At 35.0% G+C, this 22,588-nt stretch overlaps 1 protein-coding gene across 1 annotated transcript; it reads right to left on the bottom strand.

Annotated features, from left to right (window-relative positions):
* Nucleotides 1–2,989: 2,989 nt before the first annotated feature.
* Nucleotides 2,990–21,885, bottom strand: LOC149800056 (uncharacterized). Its single transcript, XM_089957178.1, has 7 exons — nucleotides 21,750–21,885; nucleotides 16,309–16,405; nucleotides 13,781–13,896; nucleotides 8,364–8,487; nucleotides 7,639–7,781; nucleotides 5,139–5,265; nucleotides 2,990–4,157 (listed from the first exon to the last, which is right to left on the bottom strand). Exons 1-7 carry the CDS (start codon nucleotides 21,808–21,810, stop codon nucleotides 3,941–3,943), a joined length of 885 nt encoding a protein of 294 aa, XP_089813304.1. The 5' UTR covers nucleotides 21,811–21,885; the 3' UTR covers nucleotides 2,990–3,940.
* Nucleotides 21,886–22,588: the final 703 nt, after the last annotated feature.

Below are 22,588 nucleotides of genomic sequence, written 5' to 3'. Positions count from 1 at the left end.
TCTTACATGGTGTTATTGTCACGGAATAGGTCAAGAAAAAAAGCTTGGCGATATATTAGAATGATTATATATAATGGATTTAGTTGACAAGTACAGCTATATCTAGTTTTTCATTAATGATATTAATAAATGCATCTTCTTTCAGATTGTTCTCAGAGAGATACTCGTACTTCATGATATATGTGGGTAATTTACCCTTATTTGCAAGGAATTCTGGGAGGTTTGAGGTTTTGGGGTTCGCATATGCTACATGCGGACACACCGTGGTCTTGCCAGGTAGTGTTTACTTTACAGACAGTTTACAAGAGCCATTGGAGTCAGTACAAGTTTACTTTATAGCATTAATATTAGTTCCAATTATAATTGTATTCAACTTCAAAAGTCTCGTCTGGATGTACCATTTCAGATTTTATTTTTGATATTTGGACTTGCGGTAAATTATACCGAGTTTAGGATACGAATAAGTGTCAGTTAACTGTTAAACATTTATATTGAAGCAGAAAGTAAAATGTAGCGTGTATTTAAATGGCTTTTGGCGATAATTATAAGTGTATTTCTTTCATATTTTGAGTATGATTGATCGGATGTATATATCTGATTTTTATTGTTGAAGTTTATCCTAAATAATACGTTAGACAGTTTGGACTTTTATTTGTGGCTGACAGTCTGGCAGCGTAACTAGCTAATAGTCGTTGTATTTGGCAGCATAGTTAGCACAAGGGTGATGCAACTGGTAGTATGGCAGCGTAGCTAGCAAAAGGGTGTCGTAGATGGCAGTATGGCAACGAAGCTAGCAAAAATGTATCGTAGCTGATAGTATGGCAGCGAAGCTAGCAAAAGGGTGTCGTAGCTGGCAATATGGCAGTGTAGCTAGAAAAAGGATGTCGTAGCTGTCAGTATGGCATCAGAGAAAAATAAAGCAACATGAGTGGCAGTATAGCCTTATAGTTTGCAACAGGGCAACAGTGCTGGAAACAAAGCAACATGGTTGGCAACAGAGCAAAGTACTTGGCAGCATAACATATTCAGCAGCATCACAATGTATTTGACAACAGAACAACAGTGGCTTGACCAGAAAAAGGATGGAGTTGCCAAACGATCACTGTATTTATAACCTTGAACTGTGAATGTGGAAGGTTGACAATGCATAATAATAAATTTCCAACCATGTCATGAATTTTCCCTGAATCTATTGTAAGAGAACCATATATCACATACCTACAAATTGCCAATGACAGTCACCTTCCATGATTCTAGTATGAATAGTGTCTCAGACATTATTTAAAAAGCAGAAATTATTCACAATTTAGGGAGAAAATATCAGTCAGTGTTGTTCTTTTGTCTTAACTTGTGATTATACAAATAGACGCATGCCCTCCGTCTAGTGGTTCTACTTTTAAAAGTGCATGTCGAAAGTTCATACAACACATTTCATCGAAGATGCAAAATTAATGGGATAAAAAAATAGCCAGGATATACTATATTAAGACGTAACCTTCAGGTTGTTAAATGAGGCAAATAGCGTGCACCAAAAATCACAGTGAGATGAAACGAGCGGAGCTATATTACATACATTAAGCCCCAGGGGCGTAACTATCTCACCAGGACCCCACATCAAACTTGTTGTACCACCCCACCTCCTTTATGCCCATTAACATTTCGTGGTTGCGCCCGTCCCTGAAAACGGCTGGAAACTCAAAGCACGGCTGTACCTGCTATCTATGTAATTACGCCGCTGATAAGCCCCCAATTTTCTCTGTGACATTCAATGATCAGTGCATTCAGTATGTGTCGGGCTAGGTTGAAACCTACCAAATGAAATGTATGAGTGCTACTGCTGATACTCCTCTTTCCGCAAAATCAGATGTAGACATACTGTATTTATGAGAACCTATTTGTACAGCAACAGCAAAGACACACCCATCCGAGACATTTCATGTAACTCCATAGCTCCCTATAGTGTCATTTGCAGTTGATGAGTTCGTGTGATGTACTGCACCCATGTCCATACTTACTTTCGATAATTTGTTCAATATGAAGTTCCAGAAGCTCCATCGCGATTAGTCGAAGGGAAAACACAATTGGTGTTTCAAAGACAACGACAAAACCGTACCAACCCTGACTTTTGTTCTCAAGAATAACTCTCAGAAGTATAATCAGTCAAAGGCGGCACATTTACTGTGAAGACTATCTTGTGTTTTATCCATTTTCTTGTATATATATATATATATATATATATATATATATATATATATATATGCATTTGTTTAGACATTGGTTCTGAAATATTTCTTAGGCACAAAGATGGTTTCTCTTTTATAAAACTCTCACCCTCTTGCATGTAAGAAACAATGCATATTTAATATTTATTTGTATTTCTTTTTGGCTGTGATGTGTTAACAGCTGTGTAGATCTGAACTGAAGCCATAATGTAGTTAAAATGCATACAATTAACACTAACTAATTTAATGTATTCCCGTATGATGGGTGCTTCAGACCTTTTGCACAGGAATCAAGTCCAACTGCTGTAATTGCGGTTCGGGTATTTTTAATTGAAGTGTTTGTCTTGATTAGAGGTTAATATAAACAGTACATACTCGAATATGTGTGTATCTGAGAAAGATTAGTTTCGTAGCTTCCGGTTTCAGAAAAGATGAAAGCTTTGTTTTCAACGTTTTCTTCATAATATTGGCAAGCCCTCACTACATCTATTTATTTTCTGTCCAACATAGTTTGGGTAAAATAAAATCTGATTTTGACAATTCTATTATTTGTTGCCGAAAGAGCAATCTCTTGGAACGTATACATCTAGTAATAAGAAAACAAAAGGGGTAATTTGGACAGTTCCTCAAAAATAAATAAATCACTTATGTCCAGTAATATTTGCGATACGGCTGCTTTGAGAAAGAAAACAGACTTAAAAGCTATTCGAGCTATCATTTTATTGGTATGTCAGAAGCATATAGTACAATGTCATCCACGTGAATGTTTCATTCAATTGTTGATACAACTGTAGGAAAAATATATGTCCACAAAAGAAAAGGTCTACCTGCTCATAATTATGTGAGAAAACCCTCATTTAAACAAAGCAACTGTGGGAAGAAATTATCCCCCCCGACGTAAAAAAAGAACACAATGAAGCCCGGGAAATTAGACAAAACCATGCTGTGCAGGATCTAACCATATATTATGAACTCAGTTCATAAAATCATAGACCCAACTCTGCAGTCAGTAATGCCTTTACATTTTGTTATACTAAATCAGAAACTAAACTTTCCAACTTTGATAATCTTTAGACCGTCTTCCTTTATTTGATGGTCTCTTGGTTTCTATTCACTGTATCATCCCCGTGCCTCTTTTTATATCTCTTTATTACCAAACAATAATTAGCTGAAAGTGGGTATATTGGAACATTGGTATATATCTTATCAAGACTTATGTGATAGATTAGGGGCATCAAACTCAAACCACCCTGAGGGTCGCATGAGGGCATTTTCGATGGTCCAAGGACCGCACCCACCTTTGTTATCTCTCGTGACACTTTGTGACGCCAATCATTTTGCGGGCCACAGGTTACATCTTAGCGGGCCGCGTTTTTGGGACCCCTGTGATAGACAGTATTTGATAATATGAAGCTACTGTCAGACACATTAAGTGACAGGTTGCTATACATATATAATTCAGAAAGTAAACAATGCATGGAATAAACCATCATATAATTAGGTCTTGAAGATAAGCGAAGGAAACAGTTCATGTACAGTGCCAAGATTGCTCTTACAAAAAAACAGAAAATAAATTTTGATTTTGAACTATGTTGAATCGAAACTAAAATTTAATTGCGCATCAAATGCTTTTGTAAGTGAAGTAAATGAGTACAAAAATAAAAAGGAAGTATACAATGGGCAATCGAGCGAACAATGAAGAACTGCAGGCATGGTATTCAGTTCTTAAAAAGAAAAAACAAGACAAATGAAAGCTGAATCAAAATCAGCATTGTGATCTTTTCCATGGAACTTGCAGAGGAGACTTTCCAAGAGCCACATCCTACATCCAATGGGAACATGGCTGGAGACCACTTGATGTAGTAGTCAACGACGTCCTGTCCGCATTGTTTTGCGATGTTACTATTCATGCAGTTCGAAATCCCGTGGTACATACTGTAAGGAGTATAAATAATAATATTTTACCAGCTATAGTTTATACAGTAATTGCAATGCATGTAGCTGGTAAATGAAAGTAACATTTCCATTGGTCAGAATGTTACCACGTGATCAAAATGAATTGCGTTTATTTCTGTATGAACTGTAAGGAGAACTACTTTTCTAATAAAACCCACTTCTATATAGTCACGTGTTTAGCATCATATAAACACTGCCAGTGAAGGCAGACAGGAATTAAGCATTAAAGGAAAAGAACATTCTAACAATTTTTAAAAAATGATTGAATAAACTTAATCTGAAAGACTAATGCAACCGATATTTCTCATCTTTTATCAATAAAAGCATTCTTTCTTTGTCGAACTTTGTGAAACATTACGATCCAGCAGGACAATCCCAAGTGCTATAAATAGCTACGTAACAGAAACCCCCAAACATTTATTACTACGCTCAATTAAGATTTGTGTTTTTTTATTGATGCAAAAAAAAAATAATTACATAACGCATAATTTAAATTTCAATTATAACAGTTTAACGTTGTTTTTTTCTGAGTTTATCGTGGTATAAACTGTCAGTTGCCGACTCACATAGCAAATATTGCCCTTAGTTGCCGACTCACACAGCTTACATAACGCCAGACAGGCGTTATTTGCTGTGTGGGTCGGCAACTGACAGTTTATACCATGATAAACTCAGAAAAAAAACAACGTTAAACTCTAAATAGGTTGGCTTATGGATTTATTTCCGAAATCGAAAGAATCATGTTTATGAAAACGGTTGACACAGGCCGATTGAGATAATTTAAATGCCAGGATACATAAAAAGTTAATATGACCTTCACCTGTGAATAGGACTGAATACGCAGCAAAATTATAAAAATGCATAACATCTTATGAAAATATCACGAGGAAGTAGTATAAGACATAATGTCATACTCCATCCAAATGCAGATAAAAGAGACCAATAGACAAGCAGACATACCCGCATGGCACGATGCCGTATTTCGTAGAAGGAACAGAGCTCAACGTGTTCAACATCGCGTTAAAACATTCTTGGAACTCGTTTGATTGAAACTGTTGATCCAGACATGAAAGTTTCGACGTCAGAGCTGTAACAGAGACAAGACATTTAAAATATAGAGATCAGATAGAATTGATTTTGAATGAACATTGTGTTGCAGTATGACCATTAATACTCCCTTTGTCACTCTTACATCACTCGTTGGCTATATGCCATTTCAGGAACTGTCGACAACGCAGTTAGATCACGGGAACGACTTTGCAGCCTTTTTATAACCGTAGTCAAAGTCAAGCTCAGACTAAGACTTTATGGATGTTGGATTGACCTATAACCAACTCTCTCTCTCTCTCTCTCTCTCTCTCAGTTTTTGCAGTATATCCAAAATATGCCCGGCAATGGTCACAGGGAGTTGTAAAAGTAAAAAGGAGAATGAGAGATACGGTGTACAAAAACAAGAAACGGTTAAAATTTAGTAACTGATGCTAAGTTAAATAATTATCGTTGAGTATTGATATGCCTGTAAACAGCAAGCAAACTTGTCCACTGTTATCTTGCTACGTAGTAACATCACATGAAGAACATATGAAGGAACAAGAGACATGTCATATTTTATCAACGGGTCATTGGATCTCTTCATTAGATCAAAAAATTCAATGAGACAAAAAAAAAATTACCGGTATATCTGTTTAAGGGAAGTATACATACATAAAGACAGACATACATATAGACAGACATACAGACAGACAGAGTCATACATACATACATACATAAATAACTATCTATGGTCTTTGTATATATATATATATATATAAAGAGAGAGAGAGAGAGAGAGGGAAACAAAGAGACATACATACATACATACATAGACAGACAGACATATATACAGACAGACAGACATACATACATCCATGCATGTATTGTTTGAGACACCAGTCTTTTCAAAGGCGTTGGTTCGAATCCCACCGTTGCCACCAGAAATTTTGTTGTTGCAAGCCTAGGGTATTTACTTCACCGAGCGGTTCCCGCTAGAAAACATAAGTTTACCCCAAATTTCCAAAGACTTCTATACAGCTTCAGTTGTAAATTAGAAAGCCCAACGTGTCTGTTCTATACATAAATTTACTCTAATCAATACAAGATCACAAATCATACAGCTTGCCAAAAATACATCAACAACACATCTGCATAGTTTCTCTTCATCATGTTTCCGTACCGTCAGCAGTTCACGCCGTAGAAACTATACAACTATCCCCTAACATAGGGAACTATTTTAACTAAGCCACCTTAGGCCAGTCAATTCATGGTTTCAAGGAATATTTCAGCAGTACAACTGCATCACTTCTGCCACCATAACGACATAAACGGTATCTGCCGAGCCCCTTCTTATTGATTCTAATGTGTATTTTACCGGTGTCCTACCGTAAATACTGCCACTGCAGTCACACCAACAATGTACACCACTAGATTTTAATATAGAATATGGTACGACAGGGACACTAATTCGGTTTTGACCTGAACTCACTACTACTGAACCATGCTGTCAAGGAAACTCACTAACACTTTACTCCGTGACGTTTGCTTCTAGAAATTGGCTAATTTGCTCGGGCTAAGGAATATTTCCATTGCACCTAATTCCAATAATCAGACAAGTAATCACACAAATCTAAGAATTACAAATAACCAAATGCGCATTCTCCAAATGTATGTATGTATGTATGTATGTATGTATGTATGTATGGATGGATATATATATATATATATATATATATATATATATATATATATATATATATATATATATATATATATATGCGTGTGTGCGTTTTCGGATCTTTTATTTACAATATTATAAATTTCGACCACAAAAGGTATTTTATATTTCAAGAAAATTTCGGTTCTCTCGCCTATTATTGATAAAATATGTTTGGAATACCATCACCCAATATGTTCAACACACACAGAGACGCACGCACACACACACCCAAACACGTGTGCGCCAAAAAAAACAAAAATACACGATAGATTCTGATTTGTTCGATTATTAAGAAGGCAAAAACAGACACGATGCAGTTCTTTAAATCAGGATTTAGTGCATTTGTTCAGCTTTGTTTTATGTGTATTTTGGCTACGTACAGCTGAATATCTCGGATATGTCTGGTGTGATTAAAAAACTCACGTTTTCTTGCACCATAAAGAGAAAGTCTCTGTCTTTTTTCTTCTTAAAATGGAATGTATATGGCGTTATCTTTGCATTATTCAATGCAATTCTTTTTCTAACAAAGCGGTAACACGAATAAGCTCTAAAATGGTTAAAGATCAATGCACACACACGGAGCCGATAAGGAAATACATGTTTGGTGATTCAGGAGCGTCTTCTGGTGTTTTTTCAAATGGAAAACGATACCAAAATAGTGAAGAATTTCTCATTATAATACATATTTATGAAAAAAAGAAGACGTACTGTTTATGTCTTGACATCCATAATTCACTAGGTAGCTGGCAGGCTCTAATTGGATTCCAAACATTAAGGGAATGGTCATCAGAGTTTTGAAGGCACCACAGAAACCGCCTTTCATCATGCACTCGACACTGGACCTGCCGGATCTGGTCAGAAAAATGCAGGTTGATTAAGTGGTGAAAACCTCTAATTGTGTAATATTTACAGCAATAAATATGTTGTCAGGAAATGAACAATTGAATGATTCAGATTAGCGTGTAATGGAGATGTCGGCTTGAGACTGCAAATGAGAATGCTGAAGACGCACTTACTGATATCATCATGCATAATGGTTGTAGTGCTGGTTAAGATCTTACTATTTTTAATTTTTCTGGGAAATGTAATTTGTTTTACGAGAAGTAGAATCTCTTTCATGTTTAATGAAATTTTTCAAACAAAAAGCCGACTTTGTTAGTCGGGATTAAACATTTAAATATCAGCCTGATTTTGCTATTTAACTGAACCAACTTAACTCGTACAGTATGCAATAGCCAAAACCTTGAAGATTATTTCTTAAAAGGTACTTAGCTTGGGTACAACTGTTCTATGCAGCGAAGCAAAACTTTCTTCAATGTTGCATATCAGCAGAAGACATTATATTCAGTTTGTCTATTATTTTAATTAAACAACAGAGACAGGTGCAGAACTTTAAACTAAATAAAGACAATTAATAGTCATGCCCTACATACCCACATATGTACTGGATCCCATGGCCAAAGGTGGATAAAACTCCCATTCGACTTCGGACTACTTCTAGTGGCATGTTACGCTGGAAGTTTCCTCCACAGACACCGTAATCAGCTATGCATTTTTCTGTGAATAATAATAATAATAATAATAATAATAGAAATTCCGAGAATGTACATATAAAAACCTGATAGATTAACCGAAAAGGTAAAGAAAATGTCAGAAAAAGGCACATATAAAAACCTGAAAGGGAAACCTAATGAAGGCCAATACCACAAAAGGCACAAAAGGAAAATGAATAATAACAGTAAAACGGAAAACAGCAAAAACAACAACAGCAATAATAAAAATAACAATAATAATAATAATAACAAGAAGAAGAAGAATAACAGTCATATTATTTAAAAATCTATAATGAGTCTATTAATGTCAAAAAGGATGAAATGTTCGATAGAAATAACAATAAAGTATCAAAAATAATACAATTCAACGAATGCTCTGTTACTGTGCTTCCTTGACGCAAATTATTAGTGCCGTAGACGGATTACATACATCAAAATAAGCAATTGTATACTCGCATTAAAGATCCGTAATAGCATCGCTATAAATGAAGATTTTTTATGGTTTCTTTTTATTGTTTTTACACAGCCGGCGAAATGAAGGTACCATCAGGGTCCATTTGTGGTGAAATAGTTTACCGTTAATAACGAAAACCCCATGCATAATTACATGATTTGCCTAGAAAACAACAGTAAATATTACCTTGCTATCCTTCACATTGGATAGCATTAAAATACAACACATTCTAAGAAACTTTGATTTTATATGTTGAAGCTGACCGTAATAAGAGACTGCTCAACAAAAATAAAAATATTTTATATAATTTTATATAGTATGTCCGTATTAAGGCCATTATATACAAAGTATCTAACTTATAAATCCAATAAATTTCATTTATGAGTCAATAAATGTGTTAATGCACAATATCAATTTGCATGAAAGAAACATTGAGCAGAGAGTGATTATTGACATTAAAATGTGTTGAAATGTTAAAGGAAAACTGAGGATTTCTATTCACAAAAGAAATGTATGTGAAAGCGATGATCATTCAGCCTCTTAGAAACTTGTTGAAGTGTTTGTCCAAGATAATGAATGTCACATGTTATACAGCGTATCAAATAAATCACATCAGTTGATATGCAGTTAGTGTTATAACGTAAAGAAAATATTTTTTTTTATTAGGTCTACTGAAAGAAGTACTTTCTCTTACGTTGCACATCGAGAGCACCTGTGTCTGTTACATTTAGATGACGAAAATTGTCTTTTGTTCTGTCTGTTTAGTTCTAATTAGAAAATCTTGCAAATTGAGATGTACGTATGTTAAGAGGGAAAGTATCGAATTCCTCATATACGGAATTATTATTTTTAACTACCTCATTAACGCATGATGAAATGTTTAATAGTTTGATTTATCAACAACAAAAAAATACCGACGCATTATTTCAGATGATTCTCAATTATAAAATTTGTTGATTGAATTAAAAACATATTTCGAAAAAGAAATTATCCTACACATATAATTGATTATGCGCTAAACAAAGCCCGTAATCTTACTCAACATGAGGTTTTAAACACAGCAAAATGTACAATAGAGAAAAATATAAATTCTTTAACAATACAATATAATCCTTCATTACCTACTATAGGCCCTATAATTAATAAATATTGGAGTCTCCTAAAATCTTTCCTTGTAGCTTTACGTCATGTTTCTCATTATGATATTGTTATACATGACATAACAAACCCCTGTAGGGGTAACATATCCATATTCAGACAGCCAATTTTTCCTTCCATTTATAATTTCCTTCACGAGTATCAATGGTGTATGTTTTTTCCATTCATACCTTCCTTCAAGAATATCAGTGGTGTATAGTTCTTCCATTTATACCTTCCTTCAAGAATATCAATGGTGTATGCTTCTTCTATTTATACCTTCCTTCAAGAATATCAATGGTGCATGCTTCTTCCATTTATACCTTCCTTCAAAAATATCAGTGGTGTATAGTTCTTCCATTTATACCTTCCTTCAAGAATATCAATGGTGTATGCTTCTTCCATTTATACCTTCCTTCAAGAATATCAGTGGTGTATAGTTCTTCCATTTATACCTTCCTTCAAGAATATCAGTGGTGTATGCTTCTTCCATTTATACCTTCCTTCAAGAATATCAGTGGTGTATAGTTCTTCCATTTATACCTTCCTTCAAGAATATCATTGGTGTATGCTTCTTCTATTTATACCTTCCTTCAAGAATATCAATGGTGTATAGTTCTTCCGTTTATACCTTCCTTCAAGAATATCAGTGGTGTATAGTTCTTCCATTTATACCTTCCTTCAAGAGTATCAGTGGTGTATGCTTCTTCCATTTATACCTTCCTTCAAGAATATCAATGGTGTATGCTTCTTCTATTTATACCTTCCTTCAAGAGTATCAGTGGTGTATGCTTCTTCCATTTATACCTTCCTTCAAGAATATCATTGGTGTATGCTTCTTCCATTTATACCTTCCTTCAAGAATATCAGTGGTGTATAGTTCTTCCATTTATACCTTCCTTCAAGAATATCATTGGTGTATGCTTCTTCTATTTATACCTTCCTTCAAGAATATCAATGGTGTATAGTTCTTCCGTTTATACCTTCCTTCAAGAATATCAGTGGTGTATAGTTCTTCCATTTATACCTTCCTTCAAGAGTATCAGTGGTGTATGCTTCTTCCATTTATACCTACCTTCAAGAATATCAATGGTGTATGCTTCTTCTATTTATACCTTCCTTCAAGAGTATCAGTGGTGTATGCTTCTTCCATTTATACCTTCCTTCAAGAATATCATTGGTGTATGCTTCTTCCATTCATACCTTCCTTCAAGAGTATCAGTGGTGTATGCTTCTTCCATTTATACCATCCTTCAAGAATATCAATGGTGTATGCTTCTTCCATTTATACCTTCCTTCAAGAATATCATTGGTGTATGCTTCTTCTATTTATACCTTCCTTCAAGAATATCAATGGTGTGTAGTTCTTCCATTTATGCCTTCCTTCAAGAGTATCAGTGGTGTATGCTTCTTCCATTTATACCTTCCTTCAAGAGTATCAGTGGTGTATGCTTATTCCATTTATACCTTCCTTCAAGAATATCAATGGTGTATACTTCTTCCATTTATACCTTCCTTCAGGACTATCAGTGGTGTATAGTTCTTCCATTTATACCTTCCTTCAAGAATATCATTGGTGTACGCTTCTTCCATTTATACCTTCCTTCAAGAATATCAGTGGTGTATAGTTCTTCCATTTATACCTTCCTTCAAGAATATCATTGGTGTATGCTTCTTCCATTTATACCTTCCTTCAAGAGTATCAGTGGTGTATGCTTATTCCATTTATACCTTCCTTCAAGAATATCAATGGTGTATGCTTCTTCCATTTATACCTTCCTTCAGGACTATCAGTGGTGTATAGTTCTTCCATTTATACCTTCCTTCAAGAATATCATTGGTGTATGCTTCTTCCATTTATACCTTCCTTCAAGAATATCAGTGGTGTATAGTTCTTCCATTTATACCTTCCTTTAAGAATATCAATGGTGTATGCTTCTTCTATTTATACCTTCCTTCAAGAATATCAATGGTGTATATAGTTCTTCCATTTATACCTGCCTTCAAGAGTATCAGTGGTGTATGCTTCTTCCATTTATACCTTCCTTCAAGAATATCAATGGTGTATAGTTCTTCCATTTATACCTTCCTTCAAGAATATCAATGGTGTATAGTTCTTCCATTTATACCTTCCTTCAAGAATATCAATGGTGTATACTTCTTCCATTTATACCTTCCTTCAAGAGTATCAGTGGTGTATGCTTCTTCCATTTATACCTTCCTTCAAGAGTATCAGTGGTGTATGCTTCTTCCATTTATACCTTCCTTCAAGAATATCAATGGTGTATAGTTCTTCCATTTATACCTTCCTTCAAGAATATCAATGGTGTATAGTTCTTCCATTTATACCTTCCTTCAAGAATATCAATGGTGTATAGTTCTTCCATTTATACCTTCCTTCAAGAGTATCAGTGGTGTATGCTTCTTCCATTTATACCTTCCTTCAAGAGTATCAGTGGTGTATGCTTATTCCATTTATACATTCCTTCAAGAATATCAATGGTGTATGCTTCTTCCATTTATACCTTCCTTCAAGAATATCAGTGGTGTATAGTTCTTCCATTTATACCTTCCTTTAAGAATATCAATGGTGTATGCTTCTTCTATTTATACCTTCCTTCAAGAATATCAATGGTGTATATAGTTCTTCCATTTTTACCTGCCTTCAAGAGTATCAGTGGTGTATGCTTCTTCCATTTATACCTTCCTTCAAAAATATCAATGGTGTATACTTCTTCCATTTATACCTTCCTTCAAGAATATCAATGGTGTATGCTTCTTCCATTTATTCCTTCCTTCAAGAGTATCAGTGGTGTATGCTTCTTCCATTTATACCTTCCTTCAAAAATATCAGTGGTGTATACTTCTTCCATTTATACCTTCCTTCAGGACTATCAGTGGTGTATGCTTCTTCCATTTATACCTTCCTTCAAAAATATCAGTGGTGTATACTTCTTCCATTTATACCTTCCTTCAAGACTATCAGTGGTGTATGCTTCTTCCATTTATACCTTCCTTCAAAAATATCAGTGGTGTATGCTTCTTCCATTTATACCTTCCTTCAAAAATATCAGTGGTGTGTACTTCTTCCATTTATACCTTCCTTCAAGAGTATCAGTGGTGTATGCTTCTTCCATGTATACCTTCCTTCAAAAATATCAGTGGTGTATACTTCTTCCATTTATACCTTCCTTCAAGACTATCAGTGGTGTATGCTTCTTCCATTTATACCTTCCTTCAAAAATATCAGTGGTGTATACTTCTTCCATTTATACATTCCTTCAAGACTATCAGTTGTGTATGCTTCTTCCATTTATACCTTCCTTCAATAGTATCAGTGGTGTATGCTTCTTCCATTTATACCTTCCAGTATCAGTGATGTATGCTATCTCTATTTATATCTTCCTTCAATAGTATCAGTGATGTATGCTATCTCTATTTATATCTTCCTTCAATAGTATCAGTGATGTATGCTATCTCTATTTATATCTTCCTTCAATAGTATTATCTGTACTTTTAGCATCACAGTGTCCACAATAGCTACTACTAATTCTTGCACCACAACAACAAATATCAACACAAACACTACTACTACTACTACAACTGCTACCACTACTATTTCATATTAAGCGCAAGGAAGCATAGAACTGAAGCACAAACAATAAATCTTTCTGTTTAAAACAACACGACATAATAAATTGAGTACCTATCGGGCAAGATGTTTCAAAGTCAAGCTGCATAACGTCAAGGAACAATTCGACAATAGCGGGGCACGTGGTTTGTATCTCATTGAAAGTACACATCAGACCAGCCACTTTAGATCTATACAAAAAAGATAATAAGGAGTTTATTTGTTATACATATATACATGACTACACATGAATACGAATACAGACAGATATGGAGGTTGATTATCGACATAATTATATGCATGTATTTTCTATTCTTCATTGATGCATTATTGTAAATGGTTGCTTGCAAGTGCTACTTTCATCATTCTATCTATATATATTGTATTCTTCAATGATGGGTCGGTATTATTTTCGGTGATTTCCTGGGTTCTTCCTCCACCATTAATACTGGCCGCCATGTATAGCCTATCGTGTGCTGAAAAATGGAGTTAAACCATACAACAACAACAACTTCAATGATGCATACTGCACGTGGCCGTTTGCAAGTGGGTGCTACTTTCCGTCTGCATTATTGTAAATGGTTGCTTGAAACTGCTAATTTCATAATTCTATCTATGTATATTGTAATCTTCAATGATGCATACTGCATGTAGCAGTTTGCAAGTGGTACTTTCCTAATTCTAGTCATGAATTTTATATTCTTCACTATTGCATACTGTAAATGGCTGCTTGCAAGTGTTTCGATCTACTTTCTTTCTGCGTCATTGTATGTTGCAGTTTGCCAACTACTGAAATGATTATGTAGTTTGTCGTATGGCAAACGCTATGTCAGTTATTATAAATTGTAATATTCGATTTATAAACTGGCTATATCACAAGTTACATCCTTCCAACTGTTGAATATATTTTGCACTGCACGATTTTTGCTTTTTGCTACACCGTAACTTCGAAATGTTTTCCTTGTACATGCTTTATGACAGATTGCATATTCTTAATCTTCATTAAAAATAGCATCAAGGATAACAAGTTGGCATCAAGGAAGATATCAGAAAAAAAATGCCTTATTATGACAACAGATGGCGTTGTGACACGTTAATTTCTTACAATACGACAGCTCCTTTGACCCTAGCAACAAGAGGTTATACTTCTTTGCGGCATGTTTGGGCTCTTATTTAAATATCGTTCGAATTATATTGCTGCATTACAATGAGTTGTTTTCCAAGAGTATTAATAGTTGGAAGGGATGTGGCCTGCAAGAAGCATAAAACAAATTAAATATTTCAAATTGGATACAATTAGATGTATACACAATGTTATATTTCCGCTGACCCTTTGCATCCCATTTTTGTTTTGGACATTTTGTGGGTGTAAATTAACGCTACCTCACGGTGACAGAATGTGTGTGTGTGTGTGTGTGTGTGTGTGATTTAGATTTTTAACTTAGCTTTAACAATGTTTCAGTCATATCGCTGCGATGTCTGCAGTGTGACAGTTTATAGTGATGTTTAGCACTCGGGCATCATGCCGCAGACATGTAGCTTGCTTTCCCACCCAGTCACATTATCCTGACACCAGGCCGGCCAGTCCAAACACTATCCGCTTAATGCTAAGCGCCAAGCGAAGCAGCTGTTAGTACCAGTTTTATAAGTCTTTGGTATGACTCAGATGGGGTTCTAACCCACAACCTCTCGCATCCGAGGCGGACGATTGCCACTAGCCTACCGGATCGGTCACGGTGACAGAATAGGGTAGGCGCTAACAAGGAATGTTTAAGATCCTAATTTGTTTGTATATTCTTATTCACAATGTCGTCAATATTGAGCATGAGAACAAGGAAATGCGAGTTAAGTTTTATTCCCAACGGCAACCGGCGCAACCGATATACTCCGGCTTGGGTTTGTATCGAACCTGTGACACGTGGATTATGAGTCCGACAATAGAGAGTACAGAAGCAATAGTCTACTACTAAACCTTAACGTGTATGATGTAGTTTGTGTCTAAAATGATCAATAAGTAAACGATTCTGTGATTTGGAACTTAAATAAGAAAACCTTCTCTTCCTAAAATTGGTTCATGCCGTCTTGTGTTTACAGAAATATTTATTTAATAAAACACAAAATATCTTTCTCAATCGACCTATATGTATGTAAGTACGTGTATATGTATTGATCATTCTATGTATGTTAGCATGGGTGTATGTATCTAATTGTATTCGTTCACTGTATCTTGTTATCGCAGCGAGGATGAGGCGGGGGTGGAGGGCGGCTAGTGACTCAGTGGTCTAAATTGCTTGTCAGGACAGATAAATCACACATCTCACGAGTTCGAGTATAGGTTCGACCTATGTGAAAACTGCTTTCCGGTAGCTTCCCGTGAATAGCAGCTTCTTACCGGGGATTTCTGTGTTCTTCCTCTACGAAATTTATTGGCTACAGTAAATAACTTATCTTGTATTGAAAAATGACCTTAAACCCTACAAACTGAACCCTATTATATACATCGATTGTCTTTAAGGAATACAATTTATGCATATGTCCTTTGTATTAGCAAAGCATTTTTCTCGGTTTATTTAACGTTTCATGTTAACATTCGCTGTACTTACTTACAATGGTCCACGGTGGCGGCACCCGCTCGGTTACATTCTTGATATGTGGACGAATTCCCAATACCATTCAGGCAGGGTAGGTTTTGCTCCAGGACTAATTGTGGTAAACAAAATCAAAAGTTAAATCTAGGCGTGATTGAAAATCTACCTTGTATTTGAGGATTCTGCCATTAATATTTTTCTTACTTTCGAAATTTGGGTTTTACATCAAGCTTTAAAATATTCTCTCCAATAGGTCTGAAGGTATATATTGTGGAGATTGGCATTGCTCATATCCAATAGGTATGAAGTTATGTATTGTGTAGTTTGTCATTGATCATATCCAATAGGTCTAAAGTTATGTATTCTAGAGATTGGCATTAATCATATCCAATAGGCATGAAGTTATGTATTGTGTAGTTTGGCATTGATCATATCCAATAGGTCTAAAGTTATGTATTGTGGATATTGGCACTGATCATATCCAATAGGTCTGAAGGTATGTATTGTGTAGTTTGTCATTGATCATATCGAATAGGTCTGAACTTATGTATTGTGGAGACTGGCATTGATCATATCCAATAGGTCTGAAGTTATGTATTGTGTAGTTTGGCGTTCATCATATCCAATAGGTCTAAAGTTATGTATTGTGGAGACTGGCATTGATCATATCCAATAGGTATGAACTTATGTATTGTGTAGTTTGGCATTGATCATATCCAATAGGTCTAAAGTTATGTATTGTGGAAACTGGCATTGATCATATCCAATAGGTATGAACTTATGTATTGTGTAGTTTGGCATTGATCATATCCAATAGGTCTAAAGTTATGTATTTTGGAGACTGGCATTGATCATATCCAATAGGTATGAAGTTATGTATTGTGTAGTTTGGCATTGATCATATCCAATAGGTCTGAAGTTATGTATTGTGTAGTTTGGCATTGATCATATCTAATCGGTCTGAAGTTATGTATTGTGTAGTTTGGCATTGATCATATCCAATAGGTCTAAAGTTATGTATTGTGGAGTTTATCATTGATCATATCCAATAGGTCTAAAGTTATGTATTGTGGAGTTTGTCATTGATCATATCCAATAGGTCTGAAGTTATGTATTGTGTAGTTTGGCATTGATCATTTCCAATCGGTCTGAAGTTATGTATTGTGGAGTTTGTCATTGATCATATCCAATGGTTCTGAAGTTATGTATTGTGTAGTTTGGCACTGATCATATCCAACAGGTCTGAAATTATGTATTGTGGAGTTTGGCATTGATCATTTCCAATCGGTCTGAAGTTATGTATTGTGGAGTTTGGCATTGATCATATCCAATAGGTCTGAAGTTATGTATTTTGGAGACTGGCATTGATCATATCCAATAGGTCTGAAGTTATGTATTGTGGAGTTTGGCATTGATCATTTCCAATCGGTCTGAAGTTATGTATTGTGGAGTTTGTCATTGATCATATCCAATGGTTCTGAAGTTATGTATTGTGTAGCTTGTCATTGATCATATCCAATAGGTTTGAAGATATCTATTGTGGAGTTTGGCATTGATCATATCCAATAGGTCTGAAGTTATGTATTGTGTAGTTTGGCATTGATCATATCTAATGGGTCTGAAGTTATGTATTGTGTAGTTTGGCATTGATCATATCCAATAGGTCTGAAGTTATGCATTGTGGAGATTGTCATTGATCATATCCAATAGGTCTGAAGTTATGTATTGTGGAGTTTGTCATTGATCATATCCAATAGGTCTGAAGTTATGTATTGTGTAGTTTGGCATTGATCATATCCAACAGGTCTGAAGTTATGTATTGTGGAGTTTGTCATTGATCATATCCAATGGTTCTGAAGTTATGTATTGTGGAGTTTGGCATTGATCATATCCAACAGGTCTGAAGTTATGTATTGTGTAGTTTGGCATTGATCATATCCAATAGGTCTAAAGTTATGTATTTTGGAGACTGGCATTGATCATATCCAATAGGTCTGAAGTTATGTATTGTGTAGTTTGGCATTGATCATATCCAATAGGTCTGAAGTTATGTATTGTGGAGTTTGGCATTGATCATATCCAATAGGTCTGAAGTTATGTATTGTGGAGTTTGTCATTGATCATTTCCAATCGGTCTGAAGTTATGTATTGTGTAGTTTGTCATTGATCATATCCAATGGTTCTGAACTTATGTATTGTGTAGCTTGTCAATGATCATATCCAATAGGTTTGAAGATATCTATTGTGGAGTTTGGCATTGATCATATCCAATAGGTCTGAAGTTATGTATTGTGTAGTTTGGCATTGATCATATCGAATAGGTCTAAAGTTATGTATTGTGTAGTTTGGCATTGATCATTTCCGATCGGTCTGAAGTTATGTATTGTGGAGTTTGTCATTGATCATATCCAATGGTTCTGAAGTTATGTATTGTGTAGTTTGTCACTGATCATATCCAATAGGTCTAAAGTTATGTATTGTGGAGTTTGTCATTGATCATATCCAATAGGTCTGAAGTTATGTATTGTGTAGTTTGGCATTGATCATTTCCGATCGGTCTGAAGTTATGTATTGTGGAGTTTGTCATTGATCATATCCAATGGTTCTGAAGTTATGTATTGTGTAGTTTGACACTGATCATATCCAATAGGTCTGAAGTTATGTATTGTGGAGTTTGGCATTGATCATATCCAATAGGTCTGATGTTATGTATTGTGTAGTTTGGCATTGATCATATCCAACAAGTCTGAAGTTATGTATTGTGGAGTTTGGCATTGATCATATCCAACAGGTCTAAAGTTATGTATTGTGGAGACTCGCATTGATCATATCCAATAAGTCTGAAGTTATGTATTGTGTAGTTTGGCATTGATCATATCCAATAGGTCTAAAGTTATGTATTGTGTAGTTTGTCATTGATCATATCCAATAGTTCTGAAGTTATGTATTGTGGAGTTTGGCATTGATCATATCCAATAGGTCTGAAGTTATGTATTGTGGAGTTTGGCATTGATCATATCCAATAGGTCTGAAGTTATGTATTGTGGAGTTTGTCATTGATCATATCCAATAGGTCTGAAGTTATGTATTGTGTAGTTTGGCATTGATCATATCCAACAGGTCTGAAGTTATGTATTGTGGAGTTTGTCATTGATCATATCCAATGGTTCTGAAGTTATGTATTGTGTAGTTTGGCATTGATCATATCCAACAGGTCTGAAGTTATGTATTGTGTAGTTTGGCATTGATCATATCCAATAGGTCTAAAGTTATGTATTTTGGAGACTGGCATTGATCATATCCAATAGGTCTGAAGTTATGTATTGTGTAGTTTGGCATTGATCATATCTAATCGGTCTGAAGTTATGTATTGTGTAGTTTGTCATTGATCATATCCAATAGGTCTAAAGTTATGCATTGTGTAGTTTGTCACTGATCATATCCAATAGGTCTAAAGTTATGTATTGTGGAGTTTGTCATTGATCATATCCAATAGGTCTGAAGTTATGTATTGTGTAGTTTGGCATTGATCATATCCAATCGGTCTGAAGTTATATATTGTGGAGTTTGTCATTGATCATATCCAATGGTTCTGAAGTTATGTATTGTGTAGTTTGACACTGATCATATCCAATAGGTATGAAGTTATGTATTGTGGAGTTTGGCATTGATCATATCCAATAGGTCTGAAGTTATGTATTGTGTAGTTTGGCATTGATCATATCCAACAAGTCTGAAGTTATGTATTGTGTAGTTTGGCATTGATCATATCCAGTAGGTCTAAAGTTATGTATTGTGGAGACTCGCATTGATCATATCCAATAAGTCTGAAGTTATGTATTGTGTAGTTTGGCATTGATCATATCCAGTAGGTCTAAAGTTATGTATTGTGTAGTTTGGCATTGATCATATCCAATAGTTCTGAAGTTATGTATTGTGGAGTTTGGCATTGATCATATCCAATAGGTCTGAAGTTATGTATTGTGTAGTTTGGCATTGATCATATCCAATAGGTCTGAAGTTATGTATTGTGTAGTTTGGCATTGATCATATCCAATAGGTCTGAAGTTATGTATTGTGGAGTTTGGCATTGATCATATCCAATAGGTCTAAAGTTATGTATTGTGGAGACTGGCATTGATCATATCCAATAGGTATGAAGTTATGTATTGTGGAGTTTGGCATTGATCATATCTAATAGGTCTGAAGTTATGTATTGTGTAGTTTGTCATTGATCATATCCAATAGTTCTGAAGGTATGTATTGTGGAGTTTGGCATCGATCATATCCAATAGGTCTGAAGTTATGTATTGTGTAGTTCGGCATTGGTCATATCCAATAGGTCTGATGTTATGTTTTGTGTAGTTTGGCATTGATCTATACGGACTTGCATACAGACTGTAGAATTTGAAAAACATTGTAATATATCGTCACTTGCCGTGTAAGCAAATGTATGGCATAAGGAATTTATCCTACTATAGACAATAACTGTTAATGTTTTATTCCTTCTTTCCATTCTAGTTATAATATTAACCAGTTTACCTGTTGGATTTCTTCATGTAAACCAGCTGTTCGGTTATTTGTCGAAGCAACTTTATCTAATCGTTTGTAATAAGTACGATACATATGCTGTTCTGGATCCCTTTCTTCGCGACAGATCAGCCGTGTGGGGGTTAACCACTAAATGTCCCACTTTTTCGATTTTTGATTGGAGACTTCCTTTTATAAATCGCTAAATATAACTGATTATTGCGTATGTATTTAAAGCTCGTACTTCTGTTTGTTTCAAATTCTTTCATATTTACATAATTTTTGAAATGTCATTTTTTAATCAGGGAAAAGGTATGGCACACATAATGAGAATACACTCTTTTGTAACAGAAGAGGAAGTGAAATCAGTTATTTTGTTCCATTCATCTTTTAGGATGTGGCAAAGGCAACTGTTGAACACTTATAATGTAATATACAAATTAACATATGCAACAACACTAGAATGAAGTAAGTTCTGAAAAACTGATCATAGTATCAAATAGTGCTTGCGAAATCAATTGCCCAGTCATACAATAGCCCGTGCACGTGTCTATATGATTCCTACATTATCCGATATGGTATTTTGTCATGTTCATTTACCGTTAAAAACAAATCACAAGACACTGTTCTTTACCTTTTACTTATATGAAAGACTGCACTCTTATTGCATTTCAATTTAAATTTTACAGTCTAATGCAGGAGATCTTGCTCCAATAAGTCTGGATTCAGTTTAATGGGGCGTCTGTGATATATGTGTGCGGTTGGCGGGTGGGCAGAGTAGGGCCTTTGATCGTGAGCTTCCTGTTTGTATCTGATATTACTTTAATTTCCTCAGTAAACTGCTTTATATTTTTTAAATATTTAAAATTATGAAAATAATACAGATTTGGACATTCACAGATAGGTGACTATAATGTATTAATTACCTGGCATGTATCCACAGAGTTTGTTTATGAAAGGTTCGTCAATGTTTCTCAGCAATGACATAACCTCTTCTGGGTAATTGATAACTTTTTCGCACACTTTCAATCCATTTATAGCACAAGTGAAAGCGTCGCGGTACTCTGGCCTGAAATATAATAATAATAATAATAATAATAATAGTTGCAACGCCGCACCGACGTCGCCGACGATGATGAAAGTTTAAAACGATCTAAGGCGCCAGATCCATTCCTATGCAATTCTTTACGAAAAAAATACGCTACGACGGAAGTAATGTTTATATCAGAAATATTAAAGTATCGAAATTAAACTAACTATTGCTTCATTACGATCGTATAAATCGTCACCAGCCGTTACTTACTAATTATAATCTATCAGCACAGTCATTTGATCAGCGGGTTGGTATTGTCTCGTGTTTGGTAGCGGACGGTCATTGGATCACAGGAAATCCAGGAACTCAAACAGTCAAGTTTTTCTCTATATCTGTCTGCTATCAAACGAGATGCGATCCAAGTACCATATAAAGTTTCTGTACTGATGATGTCTTTAGCATATACCTTAACAATTATTCCTTAATAAAACGTTTTGTGTTCTTGATGGTCCTTTCTGTAGATGTTTTTATCATATATAATCTTCTTTGTTTGTAAGGAAAAGGAAACAACAAAAATCAAATATAAAAAAGATTTAAAAAAGCACAGACAAAAAGCAAACATCAAAACAAATATGGATATTGTATTTGTTAATAGAAATTTAGCAGTCTCTATGTTCATGAAATTGTTAAAGACATGTACAGATTGTACTGATTTCTTGTACCTGTAATTCT

The sequence above is a fragment of the Sinohyriopsis cumingii genome, chromosome 5 (assembly GCF_028554795.1).
Source record: "Sinohyriopsis cumingii isolate HCF-2022 chromosome 5, ASM2855479v2, whole genome shotgun sequence".
NCBI classification, from domain to species: domain Eukaryota; kingdom Metazoa; phylum Mollusca; class Bivalvia; order Unionida; family Unionidae; genus Sinohyriopsis; species Sinohyriopsis cumingii.
This window is presented reverse-complemented; position numbering and strand designations above follow the sequence as displayed.

Bases quoted from the DNA above. Each gene is read 5' to 3' on its own strand.
- LOC149800056 (XM_089957178.1), bottom strand. From the start codon at position 21,810: ATGTCATTGCTGAGAAACATTGACGAACCTTTCATAAACAAACTCTGT. The intron at 13,897-16,308 runs GTAAGTACAGCG...TTTTTTGTATAG, and splicing joins GCCACCGTGGACCATTGTAA to ATCTAAAGTGGCTGGTCTGA. The intron at 8,488-13,780 runs GTACTCAATTTA...TATTATTCACAG, and splicing joins TGAAACATCTTGCCCGATAG to AAAAATGCATAGCTGATTAC.